The following is a 23,819-nucleotide window of genomic DNA, read 5'->3' as shown; positions in this document are numbered from 1 at the left end:
AAATACGAATGTTAACGGTGGTTAATTAGATGAGTAATTAATAATTAGAAACGTGATTCCAAACTCAAGGCAGTTACATTTCATAAAAACTATTTTTTATTTGAAAGGAAAATCAAAGATACCCTGGAGTGTTATTTTGAAAGTGGTGGATCATTGCCGCGCAAGCTACTCGTGACGTCAAAGTGACGTTTCCAAAAAAGTCTCCTAATTAATTTCTTGTAATTTTTGTTTTACGCAAATAAAAAATTTGTTTCATGTTGCTGGCAAACAATTAAAGAAGTAAATTAAGCGGTAATATTATATATCTTTAACTTTTTGTAACTCAGGTTTTGGCTGGAATATACTGTATCTTACTCTGGAAATTAGAGAAAAAAATTAAAGCATAACAAGGCAACGAATTAACGTATATTACAGAGTGCTTGTGTTATTTTTTTTATGAATGACTGTCGTTCCCAGGGGAATCCGCCATCGATGCTTAATTAAATAATTTCTCATTTGAATACGATAAAGTGAACCTCGGTTCGCATTAGCTTTGAATTTCATATTCAAAACGCCTTTTTTCCTTTAATGTAAACATCTATTCTACTGCTTGACTTTAATGTAATTAAAAATGTCTTATTCTTCTACACAATTGATAAGTTTTCACCAAGATTTTTAAGATTATTTTGTTTTGATTGTTGTGGACAGTAAAAATTGTAGCTTTTTGTTAAAACTTGTGAAAGTAATAATGAAAAAAACTTGTCTAAAGTTAAAGATGTAAAGTTGTATTTTTTGTTTGTTTTTGCCTAATAATCAAGTTGTTGAAGTTATAATTTTATGTTGTTTTTCTAGAATAGATTTGAAATAAAACGTCTTCAGGTCAACGTTTTTAATTTGTCCAATCAACTCTAAACTGGTACCGCCGTGAATTATACAGAGTAGTGTCTTACAACATGTGCTTTAGCGACCAACCTATAGGAATAAAAATAGAATGTTTTAAAACGTAACGGTAACGACATGTGCTTCTACGTAAAACATGACGTATGAAAACGAAATGCTTAAGACGAAGTGCTTGAGACAAAGCGTCGGTATTTGGGGAAATTCCGATACCAGCGATCCAAGTGGAACTGTTTAAAACTGCGTCAAAAACACCTTTAAATATTCCATTCGAACCAGACACTACAACTCGATGCTATTAAATTTAAAAGAGTTTATGTGAAGCCGCGGCCGGTACCTGACATGATTAAGCGGCGCGCATTTGCCCCGAAGCAGTAACATATCGAAATACGATGATGGGAATTTTCTGCAAGATGGAGTTCAACGACCAAAAAACTGAAAAGTGGCTATTCGTAAGAAAGGCATTTCTTCAAACGTTGAAAAATATTGCTTATACATATACCAATACACTAACTAAGATCAAACTACAATGTACCTAGATTCGTTTTTTTGTTTTTACGTAACATCGCAATACCTTAATAAACTAATTAGAAATATAAACCTATTACAACAGTATTTGATTTTTAATCTCAATTTACACAGCAACCAAAAAAGTAACACAAAACTACAAGCATAATACCAAAAGCTACTTATATATAGTTTAAAAAAAAATCAATATAAGTTTTGATGTTGGTAAAATTGAATACAACATTTCAAATGACTCATAATTTTCTTTATAAAACAAGTTATTAAGACATATACGTGTGTAAAAAAATCTACCAGGCAAAGCAAGAACGACTAAGCCAACGATACTCGGGAATTTTTTATGGTACTGTAAGTTGCGTCATCAAAAGTTATCCGGACAGTTTTTTCTCAGGGCACAAGTAAGTCAGTGCTTGGCATCTGTGCTCAGAAAAAATCAATCAAGCCTTTAATTCTTCAATCAAGACAATCCTCCACAAGCTTGGTATATTTTGAAACGTCATCACTCGAAAGCAAGGAAAGTACCACGTTATCACTGCGCTTGGTACCGGTTGTTTGGCCGCTGTATATAAGCACAGCATATCGTTCGGTCTGCATCAGTTTCGAAAGCGAACAGCCAAGAAACAACCACAACCAAGTCAAAGAACCTACTGAAGAGTTAAACAAGTTTCCTACAACAATGAAGAGAATCGTTGTAGTTTTGTGTTTGGTGCTGAGTTTGACCAGAGCGCAGCAGGAAGATTGCGACCGAAACAACGAAGTTGCCATTGCAACTTACGGACAATGCGTGGAAGGTTAGTGGGTCTATAAAATTTAAGAAAATTGTGCAACTATAACTCTTATAAATAGTTATATTCTAACGTTTCAGCTCGTTGCCATAGAGTATGACTATCAAACAAACTACTTTATTATGACTTTGCAGCCGATGCATTGGACTGCACTCACACATGCACGGGAACACCTATTGTAGATGAAGTCAATTGTACTCTTGCATCTCATTGTTGCTTTATCAACAACCAATGTAAACTGAAGACAATTGGTAAGTAAAGAAAATTAAAAGCTACGGATTCATACATAATGACATTTAAATTGTAAATTGATTTTTTCTATTCGCAGTGAATCCGAGAGCGGTCACCGTGGCCACAGTCGATCTTCCAGATGTCCAAGCGCAATTATTGAAAGAATTGCAGCATGCCAAAATTGAAACAGTTGAAGACGATAAAGTAACCGAAAGAGGACTTTCGATTTTGCCACCGTTCCTACCGCCATCAGGACCAGGGGGATTTCCACCAACCGGACCGGGGGGATTTCCACCAACCGGACCAGGAGGATTTCCAGGATTTTACCCACCACGTTTTCCGTCTCACTGTGCGAAGTTCCCCGACAACTGTCCAGTAAACCATGGCCCTCAAATTGATCTTAGACCTCCAGTCAATGTTCCTTATTGTCAAAGGTAAGCCGTGTCATGTCGAAAACAAAAAAATTACTACACTTACATGACGTATGCTATGTAAATAGTATTTTTAGCTATTTGACATTGCTATGATGCAAATTTAGAATCCCCTGTTCACAATCCAACCCACTTTTGGATCAAGATCTTCATCAGTGCATTCGTCAACCTGGATGTGCCTTCGACTACGAACTTTTCCAGTACAGGAGCATTTTAAGACAAGCGGTACTTCCAGGAGTCCCAGTGTGTCATCTGGCCGTCAGGAATCGCGTTTTTCAACAGAAAGCAAATGAATTCGTCCAACAGGTATCAATATGAACAAGGTTTTGGATAAATCGTTTAATTTTTACATGTAACTTAACAAAATATTAAATGTTAAACTTTTACATTCCCAACTTATTGTTGTTACTAAGTTTACGTTATGTTTCGTTTAGTATGGATCATGGAACCCTCTCCTGACAAAGTGCCTCATCAAGGAATATCAATCCGAGATATTTGGTGGGTCACCGGGATGCTACATGATTAATGTATTGGAACACTTTGGTCATTATCCGAAGAGAGCTGGATGGTCAAGTAAGTGGTGCCAGGACTAACTTTAATAAATTTGTCACTTTCATAAAACTTATCTCTAAATTTTATCACTTTTGCGTCCTCTAAAGTTTATCATTGATCTTTTTCAGCAATCACTGAAAGTGAATGTTATCTCATTGATGGATGTTGGAAGATCACCAACACTGGAGGAACTTGCGTGTATCCACTTGAGCTCAATCACGTTACTGTGAGATCAGGCAATGATGAGGAAGACAGTCAACTTCCCGATCCGAGAGGACTTTATGGTGTTCCATCATGCATGCCGTTTAATTCTGCAGCGACTGGAGCTGAGTTTCTTTCAAGTTATCACACCTGTTTGGCCACTGGGTGCGCAATTAACGTCGACAGGAACACTTATTGGCAACAACTTTACTCGCTTGGAACCGATCTTCCTCTACATCTTCAGCAAACATATCTCAACATGATCTACTCTGGTCAAGTTAGAGCCGACAACTTTAAAGAAATTTTGGAACAACTGAAAGCCAGTTCAGGTTTCGGTAATGTCTTCTCGACACACACATTTCCGGTTGGCAGTATTGATCCGTTGATTGCTTATTCGCTTAACCTCACTTCATCTCAACCCCGTCATTTGCAATTTCCAAACGTCGGAGCTCAAAATCCCAATCTCCATTCAAGTCTACTTGGTGGTCTCGGTGGCCAGGGTTCGATACCAGGCTTTGGTAATCTCGGAGGTCAGTTACCGCATGGTTTCTACCCAGGACATTATCAACCTGCTTGCCCATACAAACCAGTGAAGTATATCAATCTTCCTCCTCTCAGTGGGAGCTTCGAAGGATGCTGTGAAAAGCCTCTCTGTTACATTCCACGGCCACAGATTTATCATCCGTTTTCTGGTGTGTCGTCATATCTCACATATTGGTCCGCTTGGTCGCAATGCTCCGTCTCCTGCGGTGGTGGAAAACAAACCAGAACCAGAATCTGCGTTGGTGGCAAATGTCCTAAAGGTAGCCAAACTGAACAAACAAAGTACTGCAACGAGAACCCTTGTCCTTATTACCACGAGTGGACCGACTTTAGCTCCTGCAGTGTGTCATGTGGAGGCGGAGTCCGTACAAGATCACGTGTTTGCTCTGTCACAGACCAATGTCAAGGTATATCCACGGAGACAACACCTTGCAAACCTGGTGCTTGCCCAACTTACGACTATGGCGAGTGGACTCCGTGCAGCGCTGAATATGGAGAAGGTCAAAAGCAAAGAACCGTCAGTTGTCTCAACGGAGGAGCTTACGGATGCCCAGCTGACAGAATCGAATACGAAGAATGCGCTGTTTACTATGGCAATGTTGTTCATCAAACAGGAGTTTGCAATCCAAACACTTGCATGAAGACATCGCGTCCTCAATGCGTTACAGATAATGGTTCTCCAGGCTACTGTGAACCATCCCAGATGAGGCCTCGATCTGTACCTTGCATCGATAACTTGGTGTGTTATTGCAAAGCTTATCCAACAGCGTTTGGTTGCAACAGATCACTTAACTTGCCTTAAATCACCAGTACAAATGTAAACTTTTGTAAAACATATTCGTTTGTACTTAAACTTTTCTAGGAAATAATGTGCAGTATCTTGTTGCCAGTATCTTGTGCTTGAATGTACTAAATGTATTCGATTCACTATTTGGCACAATACTACAAGCATTGGTTGAATGGTTGTATCTTTACTTTTAAAGGTTGTGAAAAATAAATGTCCTAAGTTCTTATGATGCTGTTTTGCTGGCTCAAACTTTGTCTTTGTACCTAGGTTAGTTACAGTATTTTTTTAACAGAAACTACTTAGACCAGGTTTTCTTTCATAGAGACTTTAGCAATGGTTACTTTCTCATAATATGCTTTTTCTAAGTTCAAGTTAAGTAAACTGGATTAGTGGTTTTTTGTCAACAAATTTGTAATTGCTTATTTTGCGCCACAATTTGTTCAAGTTTTATGCAGACAATTTATGAGCTTACAATGCTTTAGTTCCGTTTTTAAGCAATAAAAAGTTTTAAAACTAAGCTTTGCTTTGCAAAGACATACCAATCAATAGAAAGACTTTGTACAAATGCTTTAAAAAGTTCCAAGTCATACATTAAATGATTAATGGCTGATTTCGTTTAAAAAATATCAACGAAAGCTTTTTTGATATTGCAACCATGACAAAAATGGAAAACCAATTGCCGTTGGAAGACCCAAGAAACTGTTTCTTCATTTTCTACCCTTCATTTCACTTTACCAGCAATGACTGTGTTTTGCATTGCATTTAAGGCATCTCACTTGACTGACGATTTGACTTTTTTTGCCCCGCGGTACAATGCTTTCAGTTCTAAACCGATCATCAGCATTAACTGTTGAATGATTTTTCTTCAAACTTGGTAGGTGGACAACGATATACGTTTCCGGTTAAACACAAGTTAAAACTCTTATTGCAAGCCAACTACACACCTTGTACTGCCTGGACCAAAAGTTACAGGCTGTTCGATGACGTAGGTCAACGTCTCTGCAAGAGTATAAGCTACCATCTGTAGTAAGTTTTGCCATGATCAGAGTGAAAGTGTTCTCACATGCAAATGTTTTAAAGGTTGGCGACCGCTAAGATATTTTAAGAGACCGCTGAATGAATTAAAAGGCTGGGACTAACTATTTAACTGCTAATTAAAGTTAATCAATTAAACAAACTGTTAATTTTCTGTTGTAGTCGCAGAAGTATATATTTTCAGAGACCAGTTGAGATGTTTAAGAGATCGTTTCGATCCCTAAAACTTCTACAAAACCACTGCTCACACGCACTTACTTTCATAGTTATCTTCTGATGTTTGCTTTTTTGATAAAATTTTTGTTTATATTCAACATGCGGAACAATTGTTATTGAACTTTATGCTTTCAGTTTGACTTACTAAAAGAATTTCATACTTTTAGGTGCAATATAATTGACATAAAATTCCAAATAAGTGATTACAAGCGTCTAAACAAGTTTTATTTTTCTTGTCGTCTCACCAGAAGCATTTTCCGGTAAACATCAGTTCAGAAACGAAAATTAAAATTATAAACAAAACTAACTTATAGGTATAAGTTTGTTTGACAATTATAAGGTTTTTGAACGAATAAACGATAATAATATAATTAATCGGTCACTGCAAATCAAACAAAGAATTGCGATTCCCCGATCCGGTACTTGGTCGTCGGGGACAAAAGTGAGGGAACCGACGACAGATACAAGAGCCTTCAAAACAGTTAGCTCCCGTCTTAACCTTCATATCATCCGGCGGACAATGGCCTGGTCTTCGATTCCGTTGAACGCATCTCGGTGTTTGAGTGTATTTGCACGTCGATGGGTCGCATGTTCTTGGGTTATAAACAACTCTGCCGCAGTATTTGTTGCATTCTTTCTCTTCAAACTTGACAGGTGGACAACCGTATGCACCCGGGTCTACGCACCTAAGGTTTCTTCTCTGCACACCAACCCCGCAAGTTGTGCTGCAGCTGGACCAAGAGTTACCTGGACGGGCTCGAAACGTTGGACACTTTCCAGGCTTGCAAGGGCTCTCTTCTTTAAGTTCGCCACTACAAGGACCGTCACCTACACAGGATCTAGTTCTGGTTTTTGTTCCTCCGCCGCAACTAACGCTACAGGGACCATATTGGCTCCATGGAGTGAACGTTGGACAAGGCGTCTCCATGCAATACTTTATTTGTTCTTCATAACCTCCCCCACAGCCTTCGCCTACGCAGTGACGGTTTCTCTTTGTCTTTCCTTCGCCACATGTTGCGCTGCAAGGGCCCCATGATGACCACATGGTGTCGTACTTTGCCAGGCCCGAATAGGTCTTCCGAATTGCCTGTTTGGGTAAATAGCACAATGGTCTCTTGCAACATCCTTGAAAACTGCCTTCTAACGACGGAAAATTGGGCCAGTGAATCGGTTGGTAAGGGCAGCCGAAGTAATTTCTTCTCTGTATTGTTGACGGAATAGGTGCCCCAAATCCACTAAGTGAGTTATGAAGATCAGGGTCATTGGGATTGACGCTCCCAAAGTTTCCGATACTTACACTGCTGGAAGGAGCTTCCGGACTCTCGTCAAGATTCAACGATCTGCCGGTAATAGTTCCATCACTACTTAAAGGAGAACCGATACCAAACTCACCAAACGAGCCATAGTTAACAAACGGCTGACGAATAGACGACTGGGCTGTTATATTCAGAGCGAGCGTGAACGGTAAGGCGCTCATTCCATCTGTACCTACTGAACCTCCGATAATGTTTGAAGGAAGCAGTGAATCAAAGATGCCGGCCAAAGAGTTCTGGTTATCTTTGATAAGCTTATCCGCCACTTGCCTCCAATTGTTAGGTCTAACTTCTCCCAAAAGGACCATGCTCCAGTATTGATGTTGTAGAGCGTATGGAAGGTAGGATTTTGTCACACCGTGCAGGTGCTGCAACAGTGTTTCCCGGTCCACACTGGAAGCGCATCCCGAGGTCATACAAGTATGATATGTATAGTATAGTATAGGCAACAATGCGTGATGTCATTGGCAGCAATAGATTTTGCAGTGGTTAGGGATGATGTAAGCTTTCTTTCTCTTTGAAAGTTTTGTGACATTTACATTTTTTTTGCAGCATATTAGTAAAGATTACCTTCTCTGTGGTCACCAACACTCCAACTGGTTTGCAAAATTTTACGTCTCTACTTTTGTTTCTAAATCGGTGGGGAAAACAAACGCTTTAATCGATCTTAATTTGTTCAGGTAAAAGTATTCGCAAATTTGAATATATGTGCGTCGTAATGAAAAGCCGATGCAAGCAAGAGCAACGAAAATCATTTGTACCTGTGGTGACCCTACCAGGACGTCTTTACTATCAATGCATGAAAGTGATCAGATCATTTGCGGTATCGGTGGCTTAAGTTCCGAGGAACCTGCTTGCAGCCGATGAAATAAATAACTTCACTTCAATCTTCATTGATAAATTCATTCATTGATTCATTGGTGGTCACAAAGCTCAAAGTAATCAAGGCACTGCTCTAATGAGGACAGCTTACAGCTTCTGTAGCAAAATTTGACTTTAAGTTCATCTAATAAACTTAAACAATTAAAACTATTATCTTTAAAAACATTGAGAAGCCTAGATGTATGCATTTGAGTAAAATATCATACGTCGATATAAAATAAGGCTTTTTATTGGTATTTAAAGATTTAGCCAAATATTCTAATGCTAACTAACCGCCATCTTGACGAAAGTTTCTTCAAAATTTCAACATATACATAAAACAATGATTTATTCGTGTATGTTGTAAAGGCATTTCGTACAAAAACTTTAAGCCATCTATTAAAAAGTTTCAACCAAACCAAAATAAAGATAATGAAACACAACCACACATTCTCAAAACAATTTATTCAGATAAAAGACGATCGGTATGCAAACAAACTTGAAATTCTTGTTGACATAAACTATTTCAGACAAAGAGGAAAACAGTAAATGCAATATGAGACGAGTTTTTACTTCAAGGAAGATTAAGTGATCTGTTGCAACCAAACGCTGTTGGATAAGCTTTGCAATAACACACCAAGTTGTCGATGCAAGGTACAGATCGAGGCCTCATCTGGGATGGTTCACAGTAGCCTGGAGAACCATTATCTGTAACGCATTGAGGACGCGATGTCTTCATGCAAGTGTTTGGATTGCAAACTCCTGTTTGATGAACAACATTGCCATAGTAAACAGCGCATTCTTCGTATTCGATTCTGTCACCTGGGCATCCGTAAGCTCCTCCGTTGAGACAACTGACGGTTCTTTGCTTTTGACCTTCTCCATATTCAGCGCTGCACGGAGTCCACTCGCCGTAGTTGTAAGTTGGACAAGCACCAGGTTTGCAAGGTGTTGTCTCCGTGGATATACCTTGACACTGACCTGTGACAGAGCAAACACGTGATCTTGTACGGACTCCGCCTCCACATGACACACTGCAGGAGCTAAAGTCGGTCCACTCATGGTAATAAGGACAAGGGTTCTCGTTGCAGTATTTCGTTTGTTCAGTTTGGTGACCTTTGGGACATTTGCCACCAACGCAGGTTCTGGTTCTGGTTTGTTTTCCACCACCGCAGGAGACGGAGCATTGCGACCAAGCGGACCAATATGTGAGATATGACGACACACCAGAAAACGGATGATAAATCTGTGGCCGTGGAATGTAACAGAGAGGCTTTTCACAGCATCCTTCAAAGCTACCACTGAGTGGAGGAAGATTGATATACTTCACTGGTTTGTATGGGCAAGCAGGTTGGTGATGTCCTGGGTAGAAACCATGTGGGAACTGACCTCCGAGATTACCAAAGCCTGGTATCGAACCCTGGCCACCGAGACCACCAAGTAGACTTGAATGGAGATTGGGATTTTGAGCTCCGACGTTTGGAAATTGCAAATGACGGGGTTGAGATGAAGTGAGGTTAAGCGAATAAGCAATCAACGGATCAATACTGCCAACCGGAAATGTGTGTGTTGAGAAGACATTACCGAAACCTGCACTGGCCTTCAGTTGTTCCAAAATTTCTTTAAAGTTGTCGGCTCTAACTTGACCAGAGTAGATCATGTTGAGATATGTTTGCTGAAGATGTAGAGGAAGATCGGTTCCAAGCGAGTAAAGTTGTTGCCAATAAGTGTTCCTGTCGACGTTAATTGCGCACCCAGTGGCCAAACAGGTGTGATAACTTGAAAGAAACTCAGCTCCAGTCGCTGCAGAATTAAACGGCATGCATGACGGAACACCATAAAGTCCTCTCGGATCGGGAAGTTGACTGTCTTCCTCATCATTTCCTGATCTGACAGTAACGTGATTGAGCTCAAGTGGATACACGCAAGTTCCTCCAGTGTTGGTGATCTTCCAACATCCATCAATGAGATAACATTCACTTTCAGTGATTGCTGAGAAAGATCATTGGTAAATTTTAGAGGAAGCAAAAGTGATAAAATTTAGAGATAAGTTTAATGAAAGTGACAAATTTATTAAAGTTAGTCCTGGCATCACTTACTTGACCATCCAGCTCTCTTCGGATAATGACCAAAGTGTTCCAATACATTAATCATGTAGCATCCCGGTGACCCACCAAATATCTCGGATTGATATTCCTTGATGAGGCACTTTGTCAGGAGAGGGTTCCATGATCCATACTAAATGAAACATAACATAAACTTAGTAACAACAATCATTTGGGAATGTAAATGTTCAACATTTAACAGTTTGTTAGGTTACATGTAATAAAAACTAAACGTTTTATCCAAAAACTTGTTCATATTGATACCTGTTGGACGAATTCATTTGCTTTCTGTTGGAAAACGCGATTCCTGACGGCCAGATGACATACTGGGACTCCTGGAAGTACCGCTTGTCTTAAAATGCTCCTGTACTGGAAAAGTTCGTAGTCGAAGGCACATCCAGGTTGACGAATGCACTGATGAAGATCTTGATCCAAAAGTGGGTTGGATTGTGAACAGGGAATTCTAAATTTGCATCATAGCAATGTCAAATAGGTATAAATATTATTTACGTAGCATACGTCATGTAAGTGTAGTAATTTTGTTGATTTCGAGATGACACGGCTTACCTTTGACAATAAGGAACATTGACTGGAGGTCTAAGATCAATTTGAGGGCCATGGTTTACTGGACAGTTGTCGGGGAACTTTGCACAGTGAGACGGAAGACGTGGTGGGTAGAATCCTGGAAATCCTCCTGGTCCGGTTGGTGGAAATCCCCCCGGTCCGGTTGGTGGAAATCCCCCTGGTCCTGATGGCGGTAGGAAGGGTGGCAAAATTGAAAGTCCTCTTTCGGTTACTTTATCGTCTTCAACTGTTTCAATTTTGGCTTGCTGCAATTCTTTCAATAATTGCGCTTGGACATCTGGAAGATCGACTGTGGCCACGGTGACCGCTCTCGGATTCACTGCGAATAGAAAAAATCAATTTACAATTTAAATGTCCTTATGTATGAATATGTAACTTTTAATTTTCTTTACTTACCAATTGTCTTCAGTTTACATTGGTTGTTGATAAAGCAACAATGAGATGCAAGAGTACAATTGACTTCATCTACAATAGGTGTTCCCGTGCATGTGTGAGTGCAGTCCAATGCATCGGCTGCAAAGTCATAATAAAGTAGTTTGTTTGATAGTCATACTCTATGGCAACGAGCTGAAACGTTAGAATATAACTATTTATAAGAGTTATAGTTGCACAATTTTCTTAAATTTTATAGACCCACTAACCTTCCACGCATTGTCCGTAAGTTGCAATGGCAACCTCGTTGTTTCGGTCGCAATCTTCCTGCTGCGCTCTGGTCAAACTCAGCACCAAACACAAAACTACAACGATTCTCTTCATTGTTGTAGGAAACTTGTTTAACTCTTCAGTAGGTTCTTTGACTTGGTTTTGGTTGTTTCTTGGCTGTTCGCTTTCGAAACTGATGCAGATCGAACCATACGCTGTGCTTATATACAGCGGCCAAACAACCGGTACCAAGCGCAGAGGTAACGCGGTACTTTCCCTGCTTTCGAGTGATGACGTTTCAAATTATACGAGGCCAAAAAAGAATTGACATTCGCCGAGGTATACCGACCGAACACGTGCGTTTAAAAATAAACCGAACTAAAAATTAATTAATCCTCCGCTAATACATGAGTCATTTTGACAAGACTGGGATCACGTTTGCCTAAGGTCACTACAACAGCAAACAGATGAAAACTTCCATTGAAAAGTATCCATAATATTAGTTTACTTTTGAACAAGATGAACTCTGTTTAAATTTAGACGCTTAAAATATCGAAACTTTGTTACAGGCAATTTGACGCTAACCGGAGACAAATCTGCCGGCGTCCGCAGTGTTTAAAATTGATATCCTTGGGCAAGTGTGACGTGACGTTTTTAAAAAATACGAATGTTAACGGTGGTTAATTAGATGAGTAATTAATATTTAGAAACGTGATTCCAAACTCAAGGCAGTTACATTTCATAAAAACTATTTTTTATTTGAAAGGAAAATCAAAGATACCCTGGAGTATTATTTTGAAAGTGGTGGATCATTGCCGCGCAAGCTACTCGTGACGTCAAAGTGACGTTTCCAAAAAAGTCTCCTAATTAATTTCTTGTAATTTTTGTTTTACGCAAATAAAAAATTTGTTTGATGTTGCTGGCAAACAATTAAAGAAGTAAATTAAGCGGTAATATTATATATCTTTAACTTTTTGTAACTCAGGTTTTGGCTGGAATATACTGTATCTTACTCTGGAAATTAGAGAAAAAAATTAAAGCATAACAAGGCAACGAATTAACGTATATTACAGAGTGCTTGTGTTATTTTTTTTATGAATGACTGTCGTTCCCAGGGGAATCCGCCATCGATGCTTAATTAAATAATTTCTCATTTGAATACGATAAAGTGAACCTCGGTTCGCATTAGCTTTGAATTTCATATTCAAAACGCCTTTTTTCCTTTAATGTAAACATCTATTCTACTGCTTGACTTTAATGTAATTAAAAATGTCTTATTCTTCTACACAATTGATAAGTTTTCACCAAGATTTTTAAGATTATTTTGTTTTGATTGTTGTGGACAGTAAAAATTGTAGCTTTTTGTTAAAACTTGTGAAAGTAATAATGAAAAAAACTTGTCTAAAGTTAAAGATGAAAAGATGTATTTTTTGTTTGTTTTTGCCTAATAATCAAGTTGTTGAAGTTATAATTTTATGTTGTTTTTCTAGAATAGATTTGAAATAAAACGTCTTCAGGTCAACGTTTTTAATTTGTCCAATCAACTCTAAACTGGTACCGCCGTGAATTATACAGAGTAGTGTCTTACAACATGTGCTTTAGCGACCAACCTATAGGAATAAAAATAGAATGTTTTAAAACGTAACGGTAACGACGTGTGCTTCTACGTAAAACATGACGTATGAAAACGAAATGCTTAAGACGAAGTGCTTGAGACAAAGCGTCGGTATTTGGGGAAATTCCGATACCAGCGATCCAAGTGGAACTGTTTAAAACTGCGTCAAAAACACCTTTAAATATTCCATTCGAACCAGACACTACAACTCGATGCTATTAAATTTAAAAGAGTTTATGTGAAGCCGCGGCCGGTACCTGACATGATTAAGCGGCGCGCATTTGCCCCGAAGCAGTAACATATCGAAATACGATGATGGGAATTTTCTGCAAAATGGAGTTCAACGACCAAAAAACTGAAAAGTGGCTATTCGTAAGAAAGGCATTTCTTCAAACGTTGAAAAATATTGCTTATACATATACCAATACACTAACTAAGATCAAACTACAATGTACCTAGATTCGTTTTTTGTTTTTACGTAACATCGCAATACCTTAATAAACTAATTAGAAATATAAACCTATTACAACAGTATTTGATTTTTAATCTCAATTTACACAGCAACCAAAAAAGTAACACAAAACTACAAGCATAATACCAAAAGCTACTTATATATAGTTTAAAAAAAAATCAATATAAGTTTTGATGTTGGTAAAATTGAATACAACATTTCAAATGACTCATAATTTTCTTTATAAAACAAGTTATTAAGACATATACGTGTGTAAAAAAATCTACCAGGCAAAGCAAGAACGACTAAATAAATGACTAAATAAATGTAAAATAAATGTCCTAAGTTCTTATGATGCTGTTTTGCTGGCTCAAACTTTGTCTTTGTACCTAGGTTAGTTACAGTATTTTTTTAACAGAAACTACTTAGACCAGGTTTTCTTTCATAGAGACTTTAGCAATGGTTACTTTCTCATAATATGCTTTTTCTAAGTTCAGGTTAAGTAAACTGGATTAGTGGTTTTTTGTCAACAAATTTGTAATTGCTTATTTTGCGCCACAATTTGTTCAAGTTTTATGCAGACAATTTATGAGCTTACAATGCTTTAGTTCCGTTTTTAAGCAATAAAAAGTTTTAAAACTAAGCTTTGCTTTGCAAAGACATACCAATCAATAGAAAGACTTTGTACAAATGCTTTAAAAAGTTCCAAGTCATACATTAAATGATTAATGGCTGATTTCGTTTAAAAAATATCAACGAAAGCTTTTTTGATATTGCAACCATGACAAAAATGGAAAACCAATTGCCGTTGGAAGACCCAAGAAACTGTTTCTTCATTTTCTACCCTTCATTTCACTTTACCAGCAATGACTGTGTTTTGCATTGCATTTAAGGCATCTCACTTGACTGACGATTTGACTTTTTTTGCCCCGCGGTACAATGCTTTCAGTTCTAAACCGATCATCAGCATTAACTGTTGAATGATTTTTCTTCAAACTTGGTAGGTGGACAACGATATACGTTTCCGGTTAAACACAAGTTAAAACTCTTATTGCAAGCCAACTACACACCTTGTACTGCCTGGACCAAAAGTTACAGGCTGTTCGATGACGCAGGTCAACGTCTCTGCAAGAGTATAAGCTACCATCTGTAGTAAGTTTTGCCATGATCAAAGTGAAAGTGTTCTCACATGCAAATGTTTTAAAGGTTGGCGACCGCTAAGATATTTTAAGAGACCGCTGAATGAATTAAAAGGCTGGAACTAACTAATTAACTGCTAATTAAAGCTAATCAATTAAGCAAACTGTTAATATTCTGTTGTAGTCGCAGAAGTATATATTTTCAGAGACCAGTTGAGATGTTTAAGAGATCGTTTCGATCCCTAAAACTTCTACAAAACCACTGCTTACAAGCACTTACTTTCATAGTTATCTTCTGATGTTTGCTTTTTTGATAAAATTTTTGTGTATATTCAACATGCGAAACAATTGTTATTGAACTTTATGCTTTCAGTTTGACTTACTAAAAGAATTTCATACTTTTAGGTGCAATATAATTGACATAAAATTCCAAATAAGTGATTACAAGCGTCTAAACAAGTTTTATTTTTCTTGCCGTCTCACCAGAAGCATTTTCCGGTAAACATCAGTTCAGAAACGAAAATTAAAATTATAAACAAAACTAACTTATAGGTATAAGTTTGTTTGACAATTATAAGGTTTTTGAACGAATAAACGATAATAATATAATTAATCGGTCACTGCAAATCAAACAAAGAATTGCGATTCCCCGATCCGGTATTTGGTCGTCGGGGACAAAAGAGAGGGAACCGACGACAGATACAAGAACCTTCAAAACAGTTAGCTCCCGTCTTAACCTTCATATCATCCGGCGGACAATGGCCTGGTCTTCGATTCCGTTGAACGCATCTCGGTGTTTGAGTGTATTTGCACGTCGATGGGTCGCATGTTCTTGGGTTATAAACAACTCTGCCGCAGTATTTGTTGCATTCTTTCTCTTCAAACTTGACAGGTGGACAACCGTATGCACCCGGGTCTACGCACCTAAGGTTTCTTCTCTGCACACCAACCCCGCACGTCGTGCTGCAGCTTGACCAAGAGTTACCTGGACGGGCTCGAAACGTTGGACACCTTCCAGGCTTGCAAGGGCTCTCGTCGTTAAGTTTTCCACTACAAGGACCGTCACCTACACAGGATCTAGTTCTGTTTTTTGTTCCTCCGCCGCAACTAACGCTACAGGGACCATATTGGCTCCATGGAGTGAACGTTGGACAAGGCGTCCCCCTGCAATACTTTATTTGTTCTTCATAACCTCCCCCACAGCCTTCGCCTACGCAGTGACGGTTTCTCTTTGTCTTTCCTTCGCCACATGTTGCGCTGCAAGGGCCCCATGATGACCACATGGTGTCGTACTTTGCCAGGCCCGAATAGGTCTTCCGAATTGCCTGTTTGGGTAAATAGCACAATGGTCTCTTGCAACATCCTTGAAAACTGCCTTCTAACGACGGAAAATTGGGCCAGTGAATCGGTTGGTAAGGGCAGCCGAAGTAATTCCTTCTCTGTATTGTTGACGGAATAGGCGCCCCAAATCCACTAAGTGAGTTATGAAGATTTGGGTCATTGGGATTGACGCTCCCAAAGTTTCCAATACTTACACTGCTGGAAGGAGCTTCCGGACTCTCGCCAAGATTCAACGATCTGCCGGTAATAGTTCCATCACTACTTAAAGGAGAACCGATACCAAACTCACCAAACGAACCATAGTTAACAAACGGCTGACGAATAGACGACTGAGCTGTTATATTCAGAGCGAGCGTGAACGGTAAGGCGCTCATTCCATCTGTACCTACTGAACCTCCGATAATGTTTGAAGGAAGCAGTGAATCAAAGATGCCGGCCAAAGAGTTCTGGTTATCTTTGATAAGCTTATCCGCCACTTGCCTCCAATTGTCAGGTCTAACTTCTCCCAAAAGGACCATGCTCCAGTATTGATGTTGTAGAGCGTATGGAAGGTAGGATTTTGTCACACCGTGCAAGTGCTGCAGCAGTGTTTCCCTGTCCACACTGGAAGCGCATCCCGAGGTCAGACAAGCATGGTAGGCATCCAGGAAGCTTTCGTTCTCCAATGAATCGTCCATTGGTTGACACATTGGTAGTCCTTCTTCTATCAAACTAAACGAAGACGTCGGTATGTGCTCGGAAGGAACAGTTACGTCGCTCTCTGAAAGCGGGTAAATGCAGATGTTGTCGTCCCTCCAACAGCAGTTTATTAAATAGCAATCCGTGGGCGACATGCCTGCATTACCAAGAATTTAAAATATTTCATGCATAAGACTGTAATGACATAAGGTTTTCAAAATCAAGCACAATGCAGGGCAGAGCAAGTTGCCTCAAAGTGATTTGTACCGAAGCGGGTTAATGTTATTTTTTCAGAATATAAAATTAAGTTCTCAACACTTTTGTTTACATTTTGGTTTTAGTTTTAACTTTCACTTTTACTCGCCTTCCCATCCGCATCTCTTTGCTTTATGTCCGAGTTTCTCAAAGGTTTTAATCATATAGCATCCGGGACTTCCTCCGTAGATTTCCTTTTCGTGCTCTTTGATGAGACAATTGCTCAAGATCGGATTCCAAAGTCCCGACTGTTAACATAAACATTTAGTAGTGCAGGTATCTTTGTTTGAAAAGGCTTTCACAGAATTAAAGTGTTGTTCTTTAAATGTTGTCTTCTTTGGTGCACGGTCGGTTGGCTTACCTGCGAGACGTATTCTTTAGCTCGCGTTTGAAAGATTTCATTTCTAACCGCTAGATGGCAAGTGGGAACAGCAGGATAAATTCCTTGGCCAATGGCGTTTCGATAAAGATACAAAGCAAAGTCAAACGCACAGCCTGGAATGGCAAGGCATATGTTGGGATTCAAATCAAGAAATCCATTGTTTTCGGCACAAGAAATCCTACACAAGCACCAAAAAACTATCCTGATGTACGGATAAAAACATAACCCTCCGAACGAAACCGCGTTTTATCCGTTTCGATTCTATAATGTTCTATAACACAATACAGATTATATAACATAACTTAAAACTTGTAACATCTTGTTATATGAGCTTTGAAAAACGAAGTATACCACACATTATGCACGTTGGTGCGGCCTAAAACATGTCAACTTTGAAGCCCTGTGATCGTGCGTCATAGCAGACGTCAATTATTTATCATGGTATTATTTATACGCTAATACAACTGCTATGTTTAGCTTAATTATCACCTCTGGCAGTAAGGAATGTTCACAGGCGGTAGGATTGTGCCAGACGAACCAAGCGATGATAAGCAGGATTGCGGAAACTTAAGGCAAGATCCTTCATACAATCCAGCTGAAGAAAAGAGCGTACCTTTGGCCTATTCTGAACTATTTCTTGGCCACATTGGACCAAAACATTCAAAGGTGTCTACAAATTGTGCGAACCGCAATACTGCAGCTCTTTTGTTACAGAATATACCGATATTGAATTGAATTTCGGAGTCGTTTTTTTATGCATCAAATTCAAAAACTCAATACAAAATGACGACTGCAAAGCTCCAAGCAAACATAGTATATTGGAATTACGTAAATCTTATACGTGTTTCAGCTACTGGTTATATAGTGTCCATGCAAAAAAATGAAGTTACAAACACGGTTAAAGCGGTTATTAAAGTATTTGAACGTTGCTCACGTTGTAAAACCAAAGCCCGTGGCCCCGTGCTTTGTTCTGAAGTAAAAGTCCTCAAAAAGCTATTTGCCAAATCCTCAGCACGGTTTTCTGGTTTTGGCTTGCTAAGAGCTATTAAAATACTGTGCATTAAAACACAATGCTTTATACACGTTCATTAATATCCTGTTGCTGAAATCTGTTTCACTTACATAAAGTCGCCACAGTAGCCTACACCTCACCTGGAAAAACTTTTAACACACAGCGGTCACTTTGCAGACAACAATGATCAGCATTGGTGCAATTTGTCAAAGCACCTGTGCAAGGGTTTGCACAAGGGGCGATTTCCTTTGAGGCTGAAATTAAAAGCTTGAATTAGTTGAGGAACAACACTTTTGTCTTAGAAAACAATGCTAGTGATATTTGCCTCCCATTTTAAAGCACAACAGCTTTACTCCGTACCTTGGGGATCTGGGCATTTTCCTTGCGCGACAAGCATACGCAATTGCTGATTGCACACTGGCTCATCCTCACAGTTTCCTAGCGTTACCAACATAATAACAAATATGAGGCCTAACATCATGTCACGAATGAAACGCTTCGGCATCTACAGCAATGGCAAGTTTGAGATCTTAAGTTTAACAGTCAGCACTCAGCAAATATACGTTAATACTCAAGGCAACAAACACTTGAAGCTGTATACGAAAAATACTCAACCAAAGTTGAAACCTTGTACTTTTGCTGCTATACCTATGTTTTAGTTCCGAGAAAATTTGACTTAGCTTTGCAACATATCAGTAAATATACGTCTCTGCACACTCTATGTAATCTGCAGCAGCCCAACAACTGTACGAAAGACAAGACAGTAACAAACTTACTGGTAAACTTTGTAAGTAAACTTTTACTTCGAAAGGTTTTAAGTGGCGGGAAATCTTATTTTCGTACGAGCGCGTGAATTTAATCAAGTTCCGAAGAACTAAAACATGACTTGACGCCTTCGCAGCTACGAAAGACATCTTCTTTGCCTTCGGCAGTCCGACGCATACACCAACTTAAAATAGAACTGTCAGTGGAGCAGAAAACATTCGTATGTATGGCCTTGCCGCCCATAGTTGATGTAATTGTGGAAAGTAGGGAAATATGTTTACAAACAGTTTGATATATGTGTGACACAGCATTAAGCTGTGTAAAACGTCAGTAATACTGCTTTTTGATCTTTCAGCTTGCAGTATATACACAGTTTATGTCGTATTTGTTAAAAATATGTCTTAAAAAAGCTTTTCAGTTGAAACTAATTACTCTAAATTCTAAAACATCTGGTAATCAATGCCTCAGGTTCCGAAACTTGTTTTGTTCGCTATTCATGCGCACGGCCAACCTTTGAAGACGTTAACGTTGGGCGATTAAGAATGAAATAAGAATAGACCTTTCCATCGCCCCAGGATAACGTTATATTGCTACAGCGCACGTTTCAAGGACCTTTCCAGATATTTCACGTCCGCGTGAGTTGTATTTGAACAGAAATACGTGCAGCTAAGCGCTATAAATATACACACAAACATAGAAAAAAAAGAAATAGCTTACGCAACGTGTATACTGCGTATGAGTGAAACGTAATTTTTCTCTGCTTAACCGTAGCAAGTTAAGAGCTTTCAAATTAAAAGTCAACGTAACTGAACAGTGAGTTCATTGTATACAATCTCTACAAATACTTTTAAGTTAAAATCGGTCTTCGGTGAGATTGACATCACGATAATACAGACAAAAACTTCTGATATATATAACATCGGTGATTTGAAGATAAATTTTGCAAAATTAACAACAACGAACGGTTCTGTCTTGTATAGGCTTACGCCGGCAATAACCTGGTGTACCGTCACCTTTCAGGCAAGCAGACGTTACGTTTCTGGTGCACGTTGTTTTATCACATTCACCGAATTGCGGTCTCATGCCGCCGCAGTAGCGCAGGCATTTCCTTTCTTCGTCCGGATTATCCGGACAACCGCTGGCTCCTCCACTCACACAGATGCGTCTTCTGGTCTGCTTTCCTTCGCCACAATTTACGTTACAGCGGGACCAAGGACTGATTGTTCTAAAGATCGGGCATGCACCGGTCATGCACGACTCCACCTGCCGGGTGGGGCCGACGCACGGTTGTTTGGTGATACAGAAGCGAGATCTGTATCGAGTTCCACCACCACAGGACGCGGTGCAGTTGCTGAACGTGCCCCAAGGGGAAAACACAGCGCATGGGGCCTGATTGCAAATGTGAGTTTGTTCTTCAAATGGACCGCATTTGTCCCCTACACAATGACGTCGCCTGTTACTTTGACCCCAACCGCATGTTGTCGAGCACGGACTCCAGGATGACCAAAGAGTACGGTAGGACGCTATCCCGGAGAACCCGTCCCGAATGGCTTCTTTCGGAAGATAACAGGTTGGTTTCTCGCAGCATCCTTCAAAACTTCCTTTAAGGGGAGGAAAATTGAACCACTGAACTTTCTTGTAGGGACATGGAATTTCAAATCGAGGTTCTACTGGGATCGGGGGTGGGATTCCGATTCCGCTAAGAAGGTTTTGCAAGGTATTGAGACTTTGTGAAGTCTGGTGTCCGCTGCTTAATGCCAGACGGGTATTTCCAAGATTAAAACTGTTCGATGTGGGTTGGGTGTCTGGAACGCCCAATGATCTCGGACTGATATCAGGATTAGAACCAAATGTACCAAATTGTCCGAAGGAACCGAAAGTTGTAAAAGCATTCTGCAAACTTGAGTGACCAGATATGTTAAGCGCGATTGAGAAAGGTAAGCCAGAAAAGTTTGTAGATGATGTGCCTAAGATATTAGACGGCAAAACCTGGTTGAGAATGTGTGCATTCGCGCCTTGCGCCTGGCTACTCTCTATCAAATTGTCTGCCACCTCCTTCCAATTATCCGCTCTGACCTCTCCCAGAAGCGCCATTGCCCAGTACTGGTGCTGCATTGTCAGTGGCAGGTAGGAAAACGATACGCCTCGAAGATGCTTCAAGATTGTTTCACTGTCCACGTCGGCTGCGCAACCGGCTCGTAAGCACGAATGGTAGCTGTCGAGAAATTCGCTATCTTTGGCTGAGTCGTCAAACGGCAGGCAAATCGGTCTTCCGTGGTCTTGACCGAAGAAGATGTTTTGATGAACTGGGACGTCATGACTCGATCTGACTTTGATGTTGGTGAGTGGTAGTGAATAAACGCAGACCCCGTTCCCTCTCCAACACCCGTTAATCAGGCTGCAATCTCGCGACGTAATATCTGCATGAAGAATTTGAAGATTGAAATAAAATAATTAATAGAACTGATTTTGGTGAGAGATAATTATCTGTGCCCTTGACATTCTACAAGGAATATTATTGTATTCAGTGTACTGTAGAATACTGGCTTGACAACCTCACACACGTCTCAAGTTAACACCAACCTTTCCATCCCACTCTCTTTGCCTTAAATCCAACTTCCTCCAAAACATTCACCATGGAGCAACCAGCAGTATCTCCGTAGATTTCGCCTTCGTATTCCCGTATCAAGCAATTGGTCAACAATGGATTCCAGGATCCAGTCTGAAAACGTATTTTGTAAAAGTAAGAGTGGTAAAGCTTTAATCTTGACTTCAGGGGGTTTATTCTAAAATATTGTCATTTGCGATTAATAATGTATAGTAATTGGTGACGGAGAAACGTTCTGCATTTGGTGAGATATTCCTAATATACTGTCGCACTTAACATCCCAGAATGTCTCAATTTAACCTTAATTATACTTTTCAGGAAGACTTTTTTATATGTCTTAAATATAATGTGCAAAATCACATTTAACTATTTATAGGTTATAGTAGGTGTATTTACTTTATATTAACATGTTGTTAGATATATCAGGTGAGACGCTTATCTTAACTAGGTACTTTCATCAGCTCCAGTTTGGTACAAACCTGCTGAACATACTCTGCTGCACGTGTTTGGAAAGCGCGGTTTCTGATTGCAAGATGGCAGACAGGAACTCCGGGCAATATTGCCTGGCTTAAAACACTTCTGTAGAGATACAGCTCGTAATCAAACGCGCAACCTGGAGTCCCGAGACAGCCTGCAAAGTCGAATTCTAAAAGTGGATTTTCTGCCTGGCAGGCAATCCTACACACGGAAATATTGTTTCGATGAAAGCGTAAGGTAATAGTTGTCAGCGAGCAGAAAAAATCCTCATTAAAATACCGCAAGTGGGAGCTGTTAATCTTTCTGTTTGAACTAAAAACATATTTATACGAATACCTTTGGCAGTACGGTACGTTAAGAGTCGGCTGAATGTCGTTCGGGTTATTGTAAAATAGCGGACCACAAGTTGCCGGAAATTTAGGGCACAACACGGCGGGATTTCCTCCACTCGACAAATAAGCCAAAACGTTTTCGTTTAATCCTGATTGGACAAAACCAGTTCTCGAACTAACAGAATCATCGTCTTGGCTACCGCCTAAGTCATCCTGAAAGCCTTTACCAAGTGCGTCAATGTCAAACGTTCTTTTGGGAGCTGAGAGATCTTCAACTGAAAACAGAATTTAACGTTTATTGCAACAAGTGACTGGAGCTTTACGTCACAAATTACAAGGCGCAAAGTTTCTGGCAACAGTTTCGAAATCTACAACTTCCCATAGACAGAATGAAACCTCTTATAACGGTTTAAGACGTTGTCAATTGAAAGAACAAAGAAACAATGACTGCCACAGTTATAAATCACTGTTCTACTGAGCTCTTTATTTCTCGCTCACCCAGTTGCTTTAGGTAACAAAATCCATCTTCGAAGCAGCAGTGGATGTTGGAAGAACAATTTTGTTCTCCGACCACGATAATACCAGTGCAGAGATCGCAGCACGGGAGTCGATTCGCGGGATCTAAAAGACACAAAATTTCTGAAAATTGATATCTCTAAGTTTTTAGATAATGTTAGATCTTGATAATCACCAGTATAGGATGACATCTAAAGTCTCCTAAATATCAGTATATTTTACTTTCTTTAGATACACTTTATATCACACCATCACTACTAGAAATATACTTTAGGTGTGTTATGATATTTATAGCAGAGAACTCTACAAAAAGCACTAAACTCGTAGAAGTCTGTTTACCTGAAACGCAAGTGCCATTCACGATCAAATCTATTTTCTGTTCAAAACATTCGTCGTCTGCATTGCAAAGTTTTGTCGACAAAATTGCGATAAACAAACAGAAGGAAAGCAACTTCATGTTAAGATGTTTATGCTAAACCTGAATTAAAGACAAAAAGATTTCAAATTAAGTACTTCTTGTTTTCACTTATATACAAAGTCGTCCGATTCAATTCAACTCT

At 39.4% G+C, this 23,819-nt stretch overlaps 5 protein-coding genes across 5 annotated transcripts; 1 reads left to right on the top strand and 4 right to left on the bottom strand.

The window, feature by feature from the left end:
• Positions 1-1,986: 1,986 nt before the first annotated feature.
• Positions 1,987-5,157, top strand: LOC143467918 (uncharacterized). The gene is made up of 6 exons (XM_076965075.1): positions 1,987-2,192; positions 2,321-2,437; positions 2,515-2,851; positions 2,956-3,154; positions 3,283-3,421; positions 3,529-5,157. The coding sequence occupies exons 1-6, from the start codon at positions 2,078-2,080 to the stop codon at positions 4,944-4,946; spliced, it is 2,325 nt and encodes a 774-aa protein (XP_076821190.1). The 5' UTR covers positions 1,987-2,077; the 3' UTR covers positions 4,947-5,157.
• A 1,251-nt stretch (positions 5,158-6,408) lies between these two features.
• On the bottom strand, positions 6,409-7,960 carry LOC143468247 (uncharacterized). The gene has a single exon (XM_076965331.1). The coding sequence runs from the start codon at positions 7,909-7,911 to the stop codon at positions 6,562-6,564; it is 1,350 nt and encodes a 449-aa protein (XP_076821446.1). The 5' UTR covers positions 7,912-7,960; the 3' UTR covers positions 6,409-6,561.
• A 728-nt stretch (positions 7,961-8,688) lies between these two features.
• LOC143467902 (uncharacterized) lies at positions 8,689-11,897 on the bottom strand. The gene is made up of 6 exons (XM_076965074.1): positions 11,688-11,897; positions 11,443-11,559; positions 11,029-11,365; positions 10,726-10,924; positions 10,456-10,594; positions 8,689-10,348 (listed from the first exon to the last, which is right to left on the bottom strand). Exons 1-6 carry the CDS (start codon positions 11,800-11,802, stop codon positions 8,931-8,933), a joined length of 2,325 nt encoding a protein of 774 aa, XP_076821189.1. The 5' UTR covers positions 11,803-11,897; the 3' UTR covers positions 8,689-8,930.
• Positions 11,898-15,338: 3,441 nt separating this feature from the next.
• Positions 15,339-19,572, bottom strand: LOC143467886 (uncharacterized). The gene is made up of 7 exons (XM_076965073.1): positions 18,922-19,572; positions 18,702-18,815; positions 18,484-18,591; positions 18,039-18,144; positions 17,529-17,727; positions 17,277-17,415; positions 15,339-17,069 (listed from the first exon to the last, which is right to left on the bottom strand). The coding sequence occupies exons 1-7, from the start codon at positions 19,064-19,066 to the stop codon at positions 15,511-15,513; spliced, it is 2,370 nt and encodes a 789-aa protein (XP_076821188.1). The 5' UTR covers positions 19,067-19,572; the 3' UTR covers positions 15,339-15,510.
• Positions 19,573-19,949: 377 nt separating this feature from the next.
• Positions 19,950-23,759, bottom strand: LOC143467983 (uncharacterized). The gene is made up of 6 exons (XM_076965079.1): positions 23,599-23,759; positions 23,242-23,364; positions 22,748-23,018; positions 22,414-22,612; positions 21,910-22,048; positions 19,950-21,746 (listed from the first exon to the last, which is right to left on the bottom strand). The coding sequence occupies exons 1-6, from the start codon at positions 23,714-23,716 to the stop codon at positions 20,275-20,277; spliced, it is 2,322 nt and encodes a 773-aa protein (XP_076821194.1). The 5' UTR covers positions 23,717-23,759; the 3' UTR covers positions 19,950-20,274.
• Positions 23,760-23,819: the final 60 nt, after the last annotated feature.

This window comes from Clavelina lepadiformis, chromosome 1, assembly GCF_947623445.1.
Source record: "Clavelina lepadiformis chromosome 1, kaClaLepa1.1, whole genome shotgun sequence".
Taxonomy (NCBI): Eukaryota; Metazoa; Chordata; class Ascidiacea; order Aplousobranchia; family Clavelinidae; genus Clavelina; species Clavelina lepadiformis.
This window is presented reverse-complemented; position numbering and strand designations above follow the sequence as displayed.